The 11,912-nt window shown below is 62.3% G+C and overlaps 1 protein-coding gene across 3 annotated transcripts in view; it reads left to right on the top strand.

Annotated features, from left to right (window-relative positions):
- The first annotated feature begins 925 nt into the window (after positions 1–925).
- Positions 926–11,912, top strand: part of SCN4B (sodium voltage-gated channel beta subunit 4) — an 11,635-nt gene continuing 648 nt past the window's right edge. Inside the window, exons 1-5 of one of the 3 annotated variants that reach the window (XM_027699553.1) lie at positions 926–947; positions 8,368–8,531; positions 9,216–9,441; positions 9,683–9,812; positions 9,907–11,912. The exon at positions 9,907–11,912 is cut by the window's right edge and continues 648 nt beyond it. In XM_027699553.1, coding sequence (XP_027555354.1) covers positions 8,430–8,531; positions 9,216–9,441; positions 9,683–9,812; positions 9,907–10,000 — 552 coding nt within the window. In that variant the 5' untranslated portion in view covers positions 926–947; positions 8,368–8,429 and the 3' untranslated portion in view covers positions 10,001–11,912. Of the gene's footprint in view, positions 948–5,183; positions 5,206–5,533; positions 5,627–8,367; positions 8,532–9,215; positions 9,442–9,682; positions 9,813–9,906 lie in introns of those variants that run through there. The other 2 variants (XM_027699552.1, XM_027699551.1) reach the window with 2 other exon arrangements.

Below are 11,912 nucleotides of genomic sequence, written 5' to 3'. Positions count from 1 at the left end.
CAGCACCCACTGTGGGGACTCTGGCTGTGCCACAGGGCCCTGTGCCCTGCCAGCTTCCTCACCTCTGCTCTGCAGAGAGCTGGGATTGACAGCTGCTCAGGGCTTGGCAGGTAAGGCTCAGCAGGCTCCAGCAGAGCCCGGGGCATGTGCTGGGTGATGGACACTCGTAACTGGGCTGCTCTCCCACTCAGCAATCCAGCAACGCCGTGTGGATGCTCTGGCGCAACTGGGGCACATTTAATAGGCACATCCATCAATTTGCCCACCGTGGAGACAGGAGGGGAGCTCTGACAGCCACCCTCTGTCATACCTCTCCCTGCTGCCCTTCAACCAGGGCCGCTGAACACGGTGCATCCCAATCCCACACATGGGCAGGGTCTGGCAGCCGCCCCTACACACCTGCGACCACCTCTTTCCCCGGCCAGTGCTGCCTTCCTGCCCTGCCTCACCCCCTCCCCAGCCCAGCGCTGCTCCCAGCACAGGGTGACAGCCAGCAGTGCCAGTGGGATGGGGTCTCCCAGTGTCTCTGCCTGCCCGGGCACTGCACCCTGGACACCTCGCCCTGTGCCCGGCCGTGGGGTCAGCGCTGCGGAAAACTCCCACCTCCCCACAGCACCTCTCCCTCCCTCAGGAAGGGCACCCAAATCACCTCCCCTGTCCTGCTGACACAGTCCTGCAGTGCTGGGCTGGTGCCGGGGGGTGCAGCCAATTGATACCTGGCCCACGGCAGGGAACAACTTGGCTGTGCAGTGAGGAGCAGCTCCCCAGAGGACAGCACGGGGTTATCACCACACCCAGCTCTGGGGGGTCAGCCACAGGCAAAGGGGATGGGGGACCCACAGCTTGGTGCTTTCAGGACACCTCTTGGAATGTTGCTGGCAAAAAAAACTGGTGAGGAAGACGAGCACAGTGGGATCACAGAGGAGACCCCGTGGGACATGAAAAGGGTGAGTTCTCATCACCACAGGGGACCAAGGGCAGTGACTGCAACCCCCCAGTGCTTCTCCAGAACCAGGGACAGTCCCTTTTAGAGAGCACTACAATTTCCTTGGACCAGGTGGGATTACAGGTGTTAAAGAGCAAGAGAAGGGTTGGGAGGTGAGGGGGAACTCTGCCTGGTGCTGGGCAGAGAGTCGCGGGGGACTGCTGGGCAGCCTCAGAGGGAGCCCAGAGGCACTCTCCCTGGGATGCTGCCCTGCTCCTGGGGCTGGGAGAAGGGGACCTGGGAAGGGGACAGCTTGGGACTGTGAGCTCCGGGGTGCTGAGGGGTGTGAAGGGCAGCCCTGAAGAGATGGAGTGGGGAGGGTTCAGTGGAGGTGGCCTCAGGCTGTGTCGGATCAGAAGAAACTTTCTCCTGGGACACAGGAGGGTTACCTCAGCGATTCTTGCAGATGCCTCTGCAGTGGCTGCCGAGGGACACTGCTGCTCTTTCCCTGCTTGTTATAGGGCCCGTGAAAGGGGGTGAGGAACCTGTGCACCTCTGGAGGCAGCCGGCTCTGCTGGCAGGGGCGAGGAGGCAGCGGGCAGCACAGCGCTGGCAGGGAGAAGGATGCAGGGAGAGGGGAAAGCATTGTTCCGAGGGAGAGCTGCAGGCAGGGGAGAGCTGGAATGACAAAGGCAGCCAGGTACTCACCGCAGTCTTTGCCCGGGACCTCTCAGCTCCCAGCCCGGTGTGTCCGTCCCAGCCAGGACAGTCCTGCAGAGTCTGATCCCTGCGGGTGCCTCCTGCCCACTGCCAGCTCCTGGGCTGCCAGGCCACCTTGTCTTTTAAAGGTCACAGCCAGAGGACCTTGCAGTAAATATAAGGTGCTGATGGGAAGCTCTGTTCCAGCGTTGCCACCTCCTCCTCCTCCTCTGGCTCTGCCTGCTCCAGGTCTGGGAGCTCAGCATCCTCTGGCTCGGGGAGCTCTGGGAGGGGGCTGGGACTGTCCTCCTGGGGCAGCCCCTGGCAGGATGCTCCAGGGCAGCCGGGGCCAGCGCTGCGCCTGCTGCATTGAGCTGGGAGGCTGCAGCCCAACTGCTCTGCTCAGCCCTACCTGGTCAGTACCCACGTGGAGGGAGACAGGGTGGAGGGAGACAGGAGCCCTCCTCGGAGAGCAGCAGCCTGGCATTTTAACCCTCGAGCTCCAGCAGCGCAAGGTGAGAGGGACTGAAGGTACGTGGACAGCCACTGTGACCCCCTCCCACAGGCTGTGAGCCAGCTGGCAGCACCCCTGAGCCCTCCTTCCTGTCCCCCAGGGAGGTGACAGCGTCCGAGCAGAGGGTGCTCAGCTTCCCTGGAAGCAGACACAGTATCCTGGTGCTGGACTCAGCAGAACAAGTTTCCGCTGAGCCGCAGGAATGCCGGGTCCCATGCTGGACATCAGCACAGTGCCAAAATCCCAGGGCCAGCTGCTGGGAGTGCCCTTCCCGGCCGTGGCTCCGCTCGCCGGGGCCGGGCTGTGGGAGAGCAGAGCCTTTCCCGGCCCGCGGCAGTGGCAGATGTCTCACGAGATCAGTCAGCCGGGGAGAGCGGCTGGAACTGCCAAGTGTGACAGCTCCATCAGGCTCTGGTGACAGCCAGCATCCCACTCCGAGCCCTGGGCCGTGTAGGCACAGCTGGCCCTGGGCGTGCAGGGCAGCGGGCAGTGGGGCACCGGGGCTGCCACCTCTGCAGAGATGCTCAGCAGGGAAGTGTGGCTGCAGGAGTGTGTCAGCACGGAATAACTGGGTACACACCTCCCCAGCGCGCCCCGTTTGTGCCAGTGCTCACAGGAGCTCTTTTGTATTCAGTGGCCAACCCTTGCAGCCAGGCAGTGCTGCTATTCCCAACCTTCCTGCCTCCAAACAGATTTAGGGCTCTGCTGGCGGGATTCCTAAATGACAGCTCGGCCAGATGCATCCTAACTTGACCCATCATCTTGGAAGCAAACTTTGCAGACAGGTGAGCATCCCAGGAGGGGGTTCTTCACACCTAGTGGCCTTTCCCTGCACCAGGGTAAGGGTGCTGCTGTTCCAGGTCCCCAGTGCTGCAGGTCTCTGTGGTCTTGCTCACTGGATAATGGAGATTCCAGCCTTAGACTCACCTGCACCTGTGACTCCGGCCCCAGCAGCCACCATGACAGGCACCATTTGCAGGGGTAACAGGCATCCCTTCACCCCTTCAGACCTCTCCGCCTCCCCTCTCACAATTTGTGATGCTCCAGCAAACGCAGTGCTCCTCCTCCAGCCTTGGCACAGTGCCTGCCTGGTCACCCGTGCCTGCAGCTCCGCTCACCTCTCTGCATCCATCCCCTCACTGCATCCATCACCTCTGTGTATCCATCCCCTCCCTGTATCCATCCCCTCCCCGTATCCATCCCAGCCGCCCGCCAAGGCACCTTCTGCTGCATCAGCAGTGCCGCTCCCGCAGCGCCGGCTGCCAGCGCTGCCCAGCCCCGCTCTGCCTGTACTTTTCCTGTCTCTGTTGCCAGCTCTGCAGCCCTAATGCCTCAACCCACAGGCACTGCTGGCATCCTCTCAGGCTCCCCTGGGACGTCCCCGTGCCCTGCAAAGCCTCCAGCTTTCCCTCTTCCCTCCTGCTTTGTGCCGCTGGCCAGGTGGGCGGGAGAGCGAGCTGCAAAGGGGCTGGAGTGGGGATGAGGAGGCTCAGCGTGCCCTGAAGGTGACAGGTCGTGGCACCTGGACACTCTCACGCCCGAAAAGAAGCAATCCGGTTTGAGGAGCCACGCTGCAGTGATTACCAGCAAGGGAGGTACAGCCTCACCGGGTCCCTGGGATGAGCTCTGCCGGGACATGTGCCGTGTGCCACCAAGGACTGCAGCCCCGAGAAACGGTCAGTGCTGTTCCTGCTCCGTGAGTGGCAGCACCTCCCCCGCTTCCCCCTCTGCCTGTTTTGGGATGCGTCACCTCCCGCAAACGCCTGCTCTGCACAGGGGTCGGTGTCTAATGGACCAGAGGTAAAGCTCTGCCCGAGCTCCTAATGGAGGTCCCCCACTGCCACCTTTCAGGTTGTGGTCGGCTCGGGGCAGGTCTAATGGATGTGGTGGCGAGGAAAAGGTTGCTGACACATGAACTTAAGTGCAGCCAATTATTCTGGAATAAGCTCACGGTGAGGAAAATAAGTTCTCAAAGTGTTCCCTTTGGCGCAGGGTGGGTCCCGCTGTCCATCAGTGTCTGGCTCTGCATCCCCACCTGTGTCTGCTGCCTGCCTTGGGGCTGGGAGGTGCCTTGGGGCTGGAGAGCAGAGACACGTGTGCTGTCAGTCCGCTGAGATGCCCCGAAGGAGAGCTGAGCCCCAGCCTTGTCCTGTTTTGTTGTCCAGCTGGCAGCAGCAGGGAAGCCACCAGCCCAAGTGGCACTTTGGCCCCTTCCAAAGGTCGCCCAGGGCAGCACCAGCCTCACATTCCCAGGCCATCAAAGAATTGTTAAGGTTGGAAAGGCACTCTAAGATCATCGCATCCAACTCTTATTCCAGCACTGCCAAGGCCGCCACTGAACCATGTCCCCAGGTGCAACATCCACATGTTTTTTGAACTCTTACAGGGTTGGTGACTCCAACACTGCCCTGGGCAGTCTATGCCAGTGCTGGACAACCCTTTCTGTGAAGAAATTTTCCCTAATATTCAACCTAAACCTCCCCTGGAGCAACTTGAAGCCATTTCCTCTTGTCTTGTTACCTGGGAGAGAGAACCCGACCCCCACCTGGCTCCACCCTCCTGTCAGGGAGATGCAGAGAGCGAGAAGGTTCCCTCTGAGCCTCCGTTTCTCCAGGCTGAGCCCCCCCAGCTCCCTCAGCCGCTCCTCCTCAGACTTGAGCTGCACACCCTGCTCTGGACACGCTCCAGCACCTCAGTGTCCTTCTAGGGAGGGGCCCAAAACCGACCCCAGGATTCGGGGTGCGGCTTCACCAGAGGGAGACCGTCACTGCCCCGGTCCAGGATCGCTCCCGGATTCCCCGGGGAGGGAGGACGCGCGGGGCGGGGGAGCGCGGGGATGCGCGGGGGGATGCGGAGGAGGGCGGAGGAAGGCTCACCGCAGCCCCGCCCGGCGCGGCCCCGCCCGGCGCCGCTCGCCCTCCGCGGGGGCGGCCAGAGCCGGGCGCTGCGGGCAGCAGGGACCGCTCCGCTCCGCACAGCCCCGCACCTCCCCGCGCCGCAGCCATGGCCCCGGGCTCGCCCGCCGCTCGCCGCCGCGCCGCCCCGCGCCTGCTGGCCGCGCTCCTGGGTAAGGGGCGCGGGGGGCTGCGGGGACCCGCTCCGCGCCCCGGGGACCGCCCTCGTCCTGCCCCCTCCCCCGGCTCCCGGCGGGGACCTCGTCCCGGGGACCCGAGGCGGGGGGGACCCCCCGCTCCGCGCCCGCCGCGCCCGCGGGGATGCCGCCCGCGGGCGATAACGCCGCTCTCCGCTCTGCAGACGGACGGTCCGGGGGATAAGTCACTTGGCCAAGGTGACTTCGCAGCCGAGCCCGAGCTCCGAAGTCCCGGCTCCGGCCCCTGCCCTGCCCGCACCAGCGCTCCCGCGGCCGGCGCTTCTCCTGCGAGCACTGCGGCTGCAACCCCGCTTTGCCCCGCTCCTGCGCTGCCCGTGACCGGGGGATGGCCGGGGGAGGCCATGCACTGCTTCAGCGCCAGCACGCCCGCCGACAGGTCATTGTCTCAACAGTTCATTTTGTACGACAACCATTCGCATGCGCTTGGCCCCCGGCGCGGGGACGGACCCCGCGCTGCGGGGGCCGCTGCTTTCGGAGCATGATGGCCAGCCCTGTGCCCGGGGATGCCCGAGATTCCCCCGCCACAGGGTGCGGGGAGGTGCTCGCAGCCTCCCCTCCCCACTGCACACCTGGGGCTGGTCCCAGCCTCCCGCATCAGCCTCACGCACCCGCTGCACTCCTGCTCCCGCGGGTCATCCTCGTGCCAGCCTGGAAACAAGGGCTGGATGTGCAGCGCTTGCTACTGGGAAACTCCCTTGGGAGGCGTGTTAGAGGGCATAGTTCTTGAGTTTAAGGGAGCTGGAGACGCAAAAAAAGGCATGTAAGTACCTGATTCCCTGCAGGATTTGGGTGGCAGCACCCGGTGCCTCCTCAGACAGGTGCAGTGCAAGCTGCTCGGGGCATGGGGCTGGCACTGGGGTGGTAGGAGAGACTTGGAGATGCTGGACAACACTCAGGGATCTGGGGTTCAGGGTGTGGAGGTGTGAACCTCATCCCACAGGTCGCTCAGGTGGGCTGGGAGCTGGCAAGGAAGGTGGGGAGTGCTGGGCAGGTCTGTGTGTATGCGTTTCAGGAATGCTGTGCTCCTCAGGGAGTGGCAGCGAGCTCCTGGCTGCACCAGGGAGCCACGGCATGGCCCCTTCCCTTGGTCCCAGCCCCACAGGAAGGGTGAGGGCCGTGTGTCCTGTCCCACAGCACGTCACACCTGGGCTCCAGCTGGCCTGGGAGCTCCTTCCTTGAATCCCTCTGGAGAGGAACGCGGCCAGCCCGCCAGGCATGGCTTGTGCCTGTGCCAGGAGGTCACGCTGGCTGCTCTGGGCAGTGAAAGTTTTTTGCAGAGCAGCTTTCCCATAGATGATGGTCCTGGGTGAGCACATTGCTCAGTGGCTCTGGGACCTCTCAGCAGGGGCTCACCCTCTAGAAGAGTAAAGAGCAGGCAGCCAAGGCAGGAGTGGCTGCTCCCCGCTTCCCTTTGGCTGCCGCTTAGGGAATGCTGGTGCCTGCAGGCATGGAGGGAGCCTGGAGCCCCCGGGGGTGGGAGGTGTGGCCCCGTGCACTGAAGGCTGGGGCTCTGGTGGTGCAAAGTGCAGCAGATTTGGGCATATGGAAAAGTAACGCTGGCAGCTGGTGTGTGGCAGGTTCAGTCAGTGATCTCCCACCGTGTTTTCCTCTGTGCTTTATTTAGTGGTAACATATCAATTTTGTCTTCCTGAGACCACAGCGTGACAGGAAAAAGGTCAGCCTCGATTTACCCCACACATTCAATTCAGATTATGTTCATGACATTCTAACAGTGGCAGACAGGATTAAAAGTGTTACAAGCTGCAAGGAATCATCTTTCCTGTAAGTAAGTGTCCGCCTGCAGCACCTTGCCAGCTCAGACACACCTGCAGAGACAGGCATCCCTCTGCCAATTCCCACTCCAGGTAGCAGCATGATTCCCCCCCCCGGGGCACTCCTGCCTGTGAAGTCCCCTCTGTAGCATCCCCGGGGCTGGCCTTTGAGCCTGGCAGCTGCAGGAGATTCCATCTGGTGGGGAGCCACTCCCTGACGTTTGCCACGGCCTCTCGAGCAAAGCGAGGAGTGCTTGTGTGTAAAGTTAAATAACTCCTTCCCTGCAGTGCTTGCAATGCAGCACTGCAGCAGGGCCCGGAGCCCAGGATGCAGGGCTCTCGGGCTTGGCTCCGGCTGCGACGTGCCTGGGGAGTTGTTAGCACCGGCATGTGTGGGAGAATAAATCAGCAGCCGAGGCGGCTGCAGAGAGATGGGAATCTGAGGCTGAGGGCGGCGTGTCCGAGTTACGGTGTTGGAGGAGCCGGGGATGGGCTTGTAGCTGTGGAAAGGGCTGTGTCCCCCCTGGCTCTGGTGTTGGAGCGCCCAGGGAAAGCTCCGCAGGGGTGGCTGAGGTCTGGGCAAGGGGAGGACGGTGCTTTGCTGGGCCGTGTCACATCTCAGCCACACCACATCACACAAACGGGACGGGGCCGTGGTGTGGTGGGGATGGGGAGCGGCGCTGCTCCTCTGGCCGGGAGCAAAGCATCCCTGTGCTCCCGGAAAGGATCTGTGTGGACACTGCCCGGTGCACAGGGGTGCGATGCCAGTCCCCGTGTGGCACCCCGTGAGCTCAGAGCTGCAGCTGGGCTCGTACCCGCTCCTTGGTGCCTCTCTCCCTGCCTATGGGGAGGCGAGGAGCAGGAGAGCTGCATTCTGCAGTTTGAAGGTCATCTGCCAGCTCCAGAGGGAGCGGAGGCTCCCGGCTCCCAGGAGCGAGGGTGCTGCTCTGGAGGGTCACCCAGAGCCGTGCGGAGCTGCAGGAGGGACGGCGGGTGGCAGGCGGCCAGGACAGCGGCGCTAATTACTGCTCCAGCTCCTGCCTGAAGAACAGAGCTCTGCTTTGCTTTGGCTTTTTTCCTCCCCCTTTAGGGTTCAGCCGAAGGCCTGTGGATAACATGCAAATCAGGGCTTTCATTTGTGCACTTCACTCGTGGTGATATCATGGTTCCCTTTGAGCCCGCGCTGCCCCTGTGGGTGCCAGCCAGCCCCAGGTCGCCTCTCTCACCGAGCCACCCTGGTGCTGGGGACAGGCACCTTCGCTCCTGCCACGGCAGCCTGCCCTGCCAAAGGGGACGAGGGGTGACAAACCCGTGCCCTCACTCTCTCCTCCTCTCTCCCTGCCAGGTTTGCACGTCTTCGCCATCGCCTTCGCCTTGGAGGTGTCGGTGGGGAAGACCAACACTGTGATGGCTCTGAATAACTCCGACGTCCTGCTGCCCTGCATCTTCACCACCTGCATAGGCTTCCAGGACGTGGTCTTCAAGTGGTATTTCAACTCAACAGAGCTGGTGGGTGGCTCTCCTGGCTTTGCCTCTGCTTTCCTGGCAGGTCCTTTTGTGCTTCCCCGGTGCAGACCAGCACTGCAGTTCTCACAGCTCCCTTTTTCCTCGTGCAGGATGCCCATCTCTCCGAGTGTCACCAGCTCTGGGGGGGACAAGGCTGTGCAAACAGGGTGACTCAAATACCCCAGCACATCTGTGCTTTTGGCACAAAGCTGTTCTACATTTGCTGCTGCCCACAGGCTCATTTATTTTCATAAATTAGCTGTTCAGGTGCAGGTCTGCAGTTTAGGCCAAATATGGTTAATTTTCTCCTCCCTCACTTGCTCTATAATACTAAAGCTTCTGTATAGATTTGTTTCCTGCTGGGAATATTCAGCTCCTCAACTCCTCAGCAGGAGGGCTGGTTTGGAGCAGCTCTGGCCAGCAAAAGGGCTCTCTCTGCCAGGGTTTCCCCCATGTTTTAGATGCTCTGCACCATCGCTGCAGAGCAGGTCAGATTAATCTGCTGTCTCCCAGTAGGATGTGCAGCAGGTCCCCCTCCACAGCCACTCCTGCTTTAACGGGGTGTCCTGGGACTGTGCATGTCTGTGTGTGCAGAGCTGGGGCAGGACACCCCTGGGAGAACTCCAGCCTTTCCCTCCCGTGGGAATGCGGGGAGCCCGGCTGACCCCACGCCCGGCACCCCCGCAGATTTACCACGGCAAGATAAAGAACATGGCCACAGAGCCCACCCTGGTGTGGCGCAACCCGCGGGTCGACTTTGTGGGCTCGACCACCAAGAAGGACTACAACATCTCCATCGTCCTGAACGGCGTGGAGTTCAGCGACGCCGGCAAGTACACCTGCCACGTCAAGAACCCCCTGGAGAGGAATGCCCAGCAAAATGCCACCATCATCCTCACCGTGGTGCACAAGAGTGAGTGCTGGCCAGGGCTGCCCCGAGTGGCACTGGGGTGGTGGAGATGCCAACCCCTGCTGAGCCCCCCCCTTGGCTCACCACTGTGGGGTGTCTTGGAGGTGGTTGGCATCCCTGAAGGGCAGGGCTCGTGCCCCTCTGTGCTGTCGTGGAAAGGGTAGCTGCCTTTTCGGGGTGGGATGTGCAGCTGGGAGCTCCCCACTGCCCTCCCGAGCCCCCCTCAGCACCTTCTCTCCTGCAGTGGTGGAGACAGACAACACTGTGACGCTCATCATCGTGGGCGTTGTAGGGGGGCTCATCGGCCTCCTCATCCTCTTCATGCTCATCAAGAGGGTTGTGCTGTTCATCATCAAGAAGACCCAGGACGGGAAGTGAGTGTGGGGGTGCTGCCATGAGCCGGGGCCGTGGTGAGAGGGGTCAGGAGGGGCCGGGGGCTGTCAGCTGCCCGTGTGATTTTTCCCACAGGAAGGAGTGTCTGGTGAGCTCGTCAGGGAATGACAACACCGAGAACGGCCTGGCTGGCTCCAAGGCGGAACAAAAAGCACCACCAAAGGCATGAAGCAGCAGTGCCCCGAGCCCGGCCCACCCCGCAGGGGGAGCCTGGGCAGGGGACCAGCCTTTCCCTTTTGTTTTCTTTCCGAACTGCCAACGCTTGAGACATGTTTTGATTACACACGTGCCTGCAACCTGCACTGCTTCTCGGAGAAGGCTTCGGCTGCCACGGGGACTGGGAGCTTCTCGCGCGCTCGGACTGGGAGGCTGCTGGGGCAGAGGGAGCCGCCTGCTCCGCTCTGAGCCAAGGCAAGAGGGTGCCGGGCAGGCAGGGAAGGGCCCGGGGGGCTGGGGGTGCCCTGGTCTGCAGCTGGGCAGCTGCTGTGCCCGGGGGTGCCGGGAGGTGGGCGGCCGGGGGTCCCGGTGTTCCTGCAGGGTAGAGGCTGCGAGGAGCATGGGGTGTCTCGCTGGAGGCTGGGAGGGCTGGGAGCTGCCTGCTTCATCCAGAAGGTTTCTGCAGCAGAGCAAGGATGCACAGGGCTGGCTGTAGAGATGGAGTCTCCTGCTGCTGCTGCATCTCCTGTGGGGCAGGCACAGGATGGGAGGAAACAGGGCTGTTGTGGTGGGGCTTGGCTTCAGCTCCCCTGTTAAGCTTTTGAGAACCAAATTGCTGAGAGGCCCCTTGCTGTGCCTCAGGGCTGGGGGGAGCAGTGGCTGGGTCTGGCTGTGTCCTGGGGTCACTACTGGCCCCTGACGGGCTGAAGTGTCACATTTCACACTGGCTTTGCCCCCGTGCGGGGCCATCCCCGGGGGCAGCAGGGGCTTCTCCCCAGGCAGCCGTGCTGGGAGCGCTCCCCGGGTTTGTGCTGTCCCCCTCCCCTCTTTCTGAAGCTCGGCACTCAGAGCAGCCATGCTCTTGATGCTGATGCCAAGGCTGAACTCGTTACGTGGATATTTTTATATCAGACTGAGGTGGGAAAGCAGCCGGTTGTGTTGCCCTTTCACCCAAGGAAAACTGTGGCATCCATCTGCCACGCAGGGAGGGGGCACAGTCGGGCCCTGGCGAGGGGGGCCGGGCCAGGGCTGTGCCACCAGCCCGCTGGGCAACCTTGGGCAAGTTGCTCTGCCTCTCCATGCCTCAGTTTCCCCATCTGTAAAATGGGGATAATAATATTGCTCTACCTCACGGGGTGGTTGTGAGGCTTCCGTGGCTGACGTTGAGACCCTGGGACGAGGGGTGCCACAGAAAGCCAGAGGGTCTTTGTCAGTGGACTCAGGCAACCCAGCCCCCTTCCCAAGGGTGTGAGACACGAAGTGAATGAGCTGATTCTACAGCTGAGGTTGACCATGTCAGTGTGATTTGTTCCCTGTTTCTCCTGTTTGTGGGTGTCTGACAGTGAAGCTGCAGGACAGGCAGCTCCCCATCCCCACTCTAATTTGGGAATCACAGCTGAGCCATGACTTCTCTGGCTGCAGGGGCTCGTGCCCTGACAGAGGTGCCAGAGTGGGAGGCAGGCGAGGATTTGGTGGGCCAGGCAAGGAAGGAAAGGCTGGGTGCTACCTTCTCTGGAGATGGTGATGTGGAAGGCAACTCGGAGCCTTTGCCAGGTGCACAGCAAGCTGACCACCCCAGGCTGGGCTCAGTGGCACCCACTGGAGCAGGGCCATGTGCTGGGGCAGGGGACAGGTAGTGGCACCTGGCTCTGGAAGGTTCCCTTGGCTGCTGGTCAGGCGTGGGAGTCGGGATCCTGGTCCCCTCCCTGAGGGTCTGTGGGACCCTCAGGCAAGTCAGTTCTCTGTGCTTCAGGTTCCCCATCTGTGAATGGGAGGCAGTGAGCCTGAGTCCCTCCTGGGAGGTGGGAGGTGTGAGGTGAGGTGCCCTGCGTGGCTGTGGCATGGTCCCGGGGCAGAGGGCACTTTGATGCCCGGTGTTGTGACCTGGGGTGGAGGGCACTCTGATGCCTGGCACTGTGACCTGG

The sequence above is a fragment of the Neopelma chrysocephalum genome, unplaced genomic scaffold (assembly GCF_003984885.1).
Source record: "Neopelma chrysocephalum unplaced genomic scaffold, ASM398488v2 Primary Assembly neopelma1_138, whole genome shotgun sequence".
Classification (NCBI taxonomy): Eukaryota; Metazoa; Chordata; class Aves; order Passeriformes; family Pipridae; genus Neopelma; species Neopelma chrysocephalum.
This window is presented reverse-complemented; position numbering and strand designations above follow the sequence as displayed.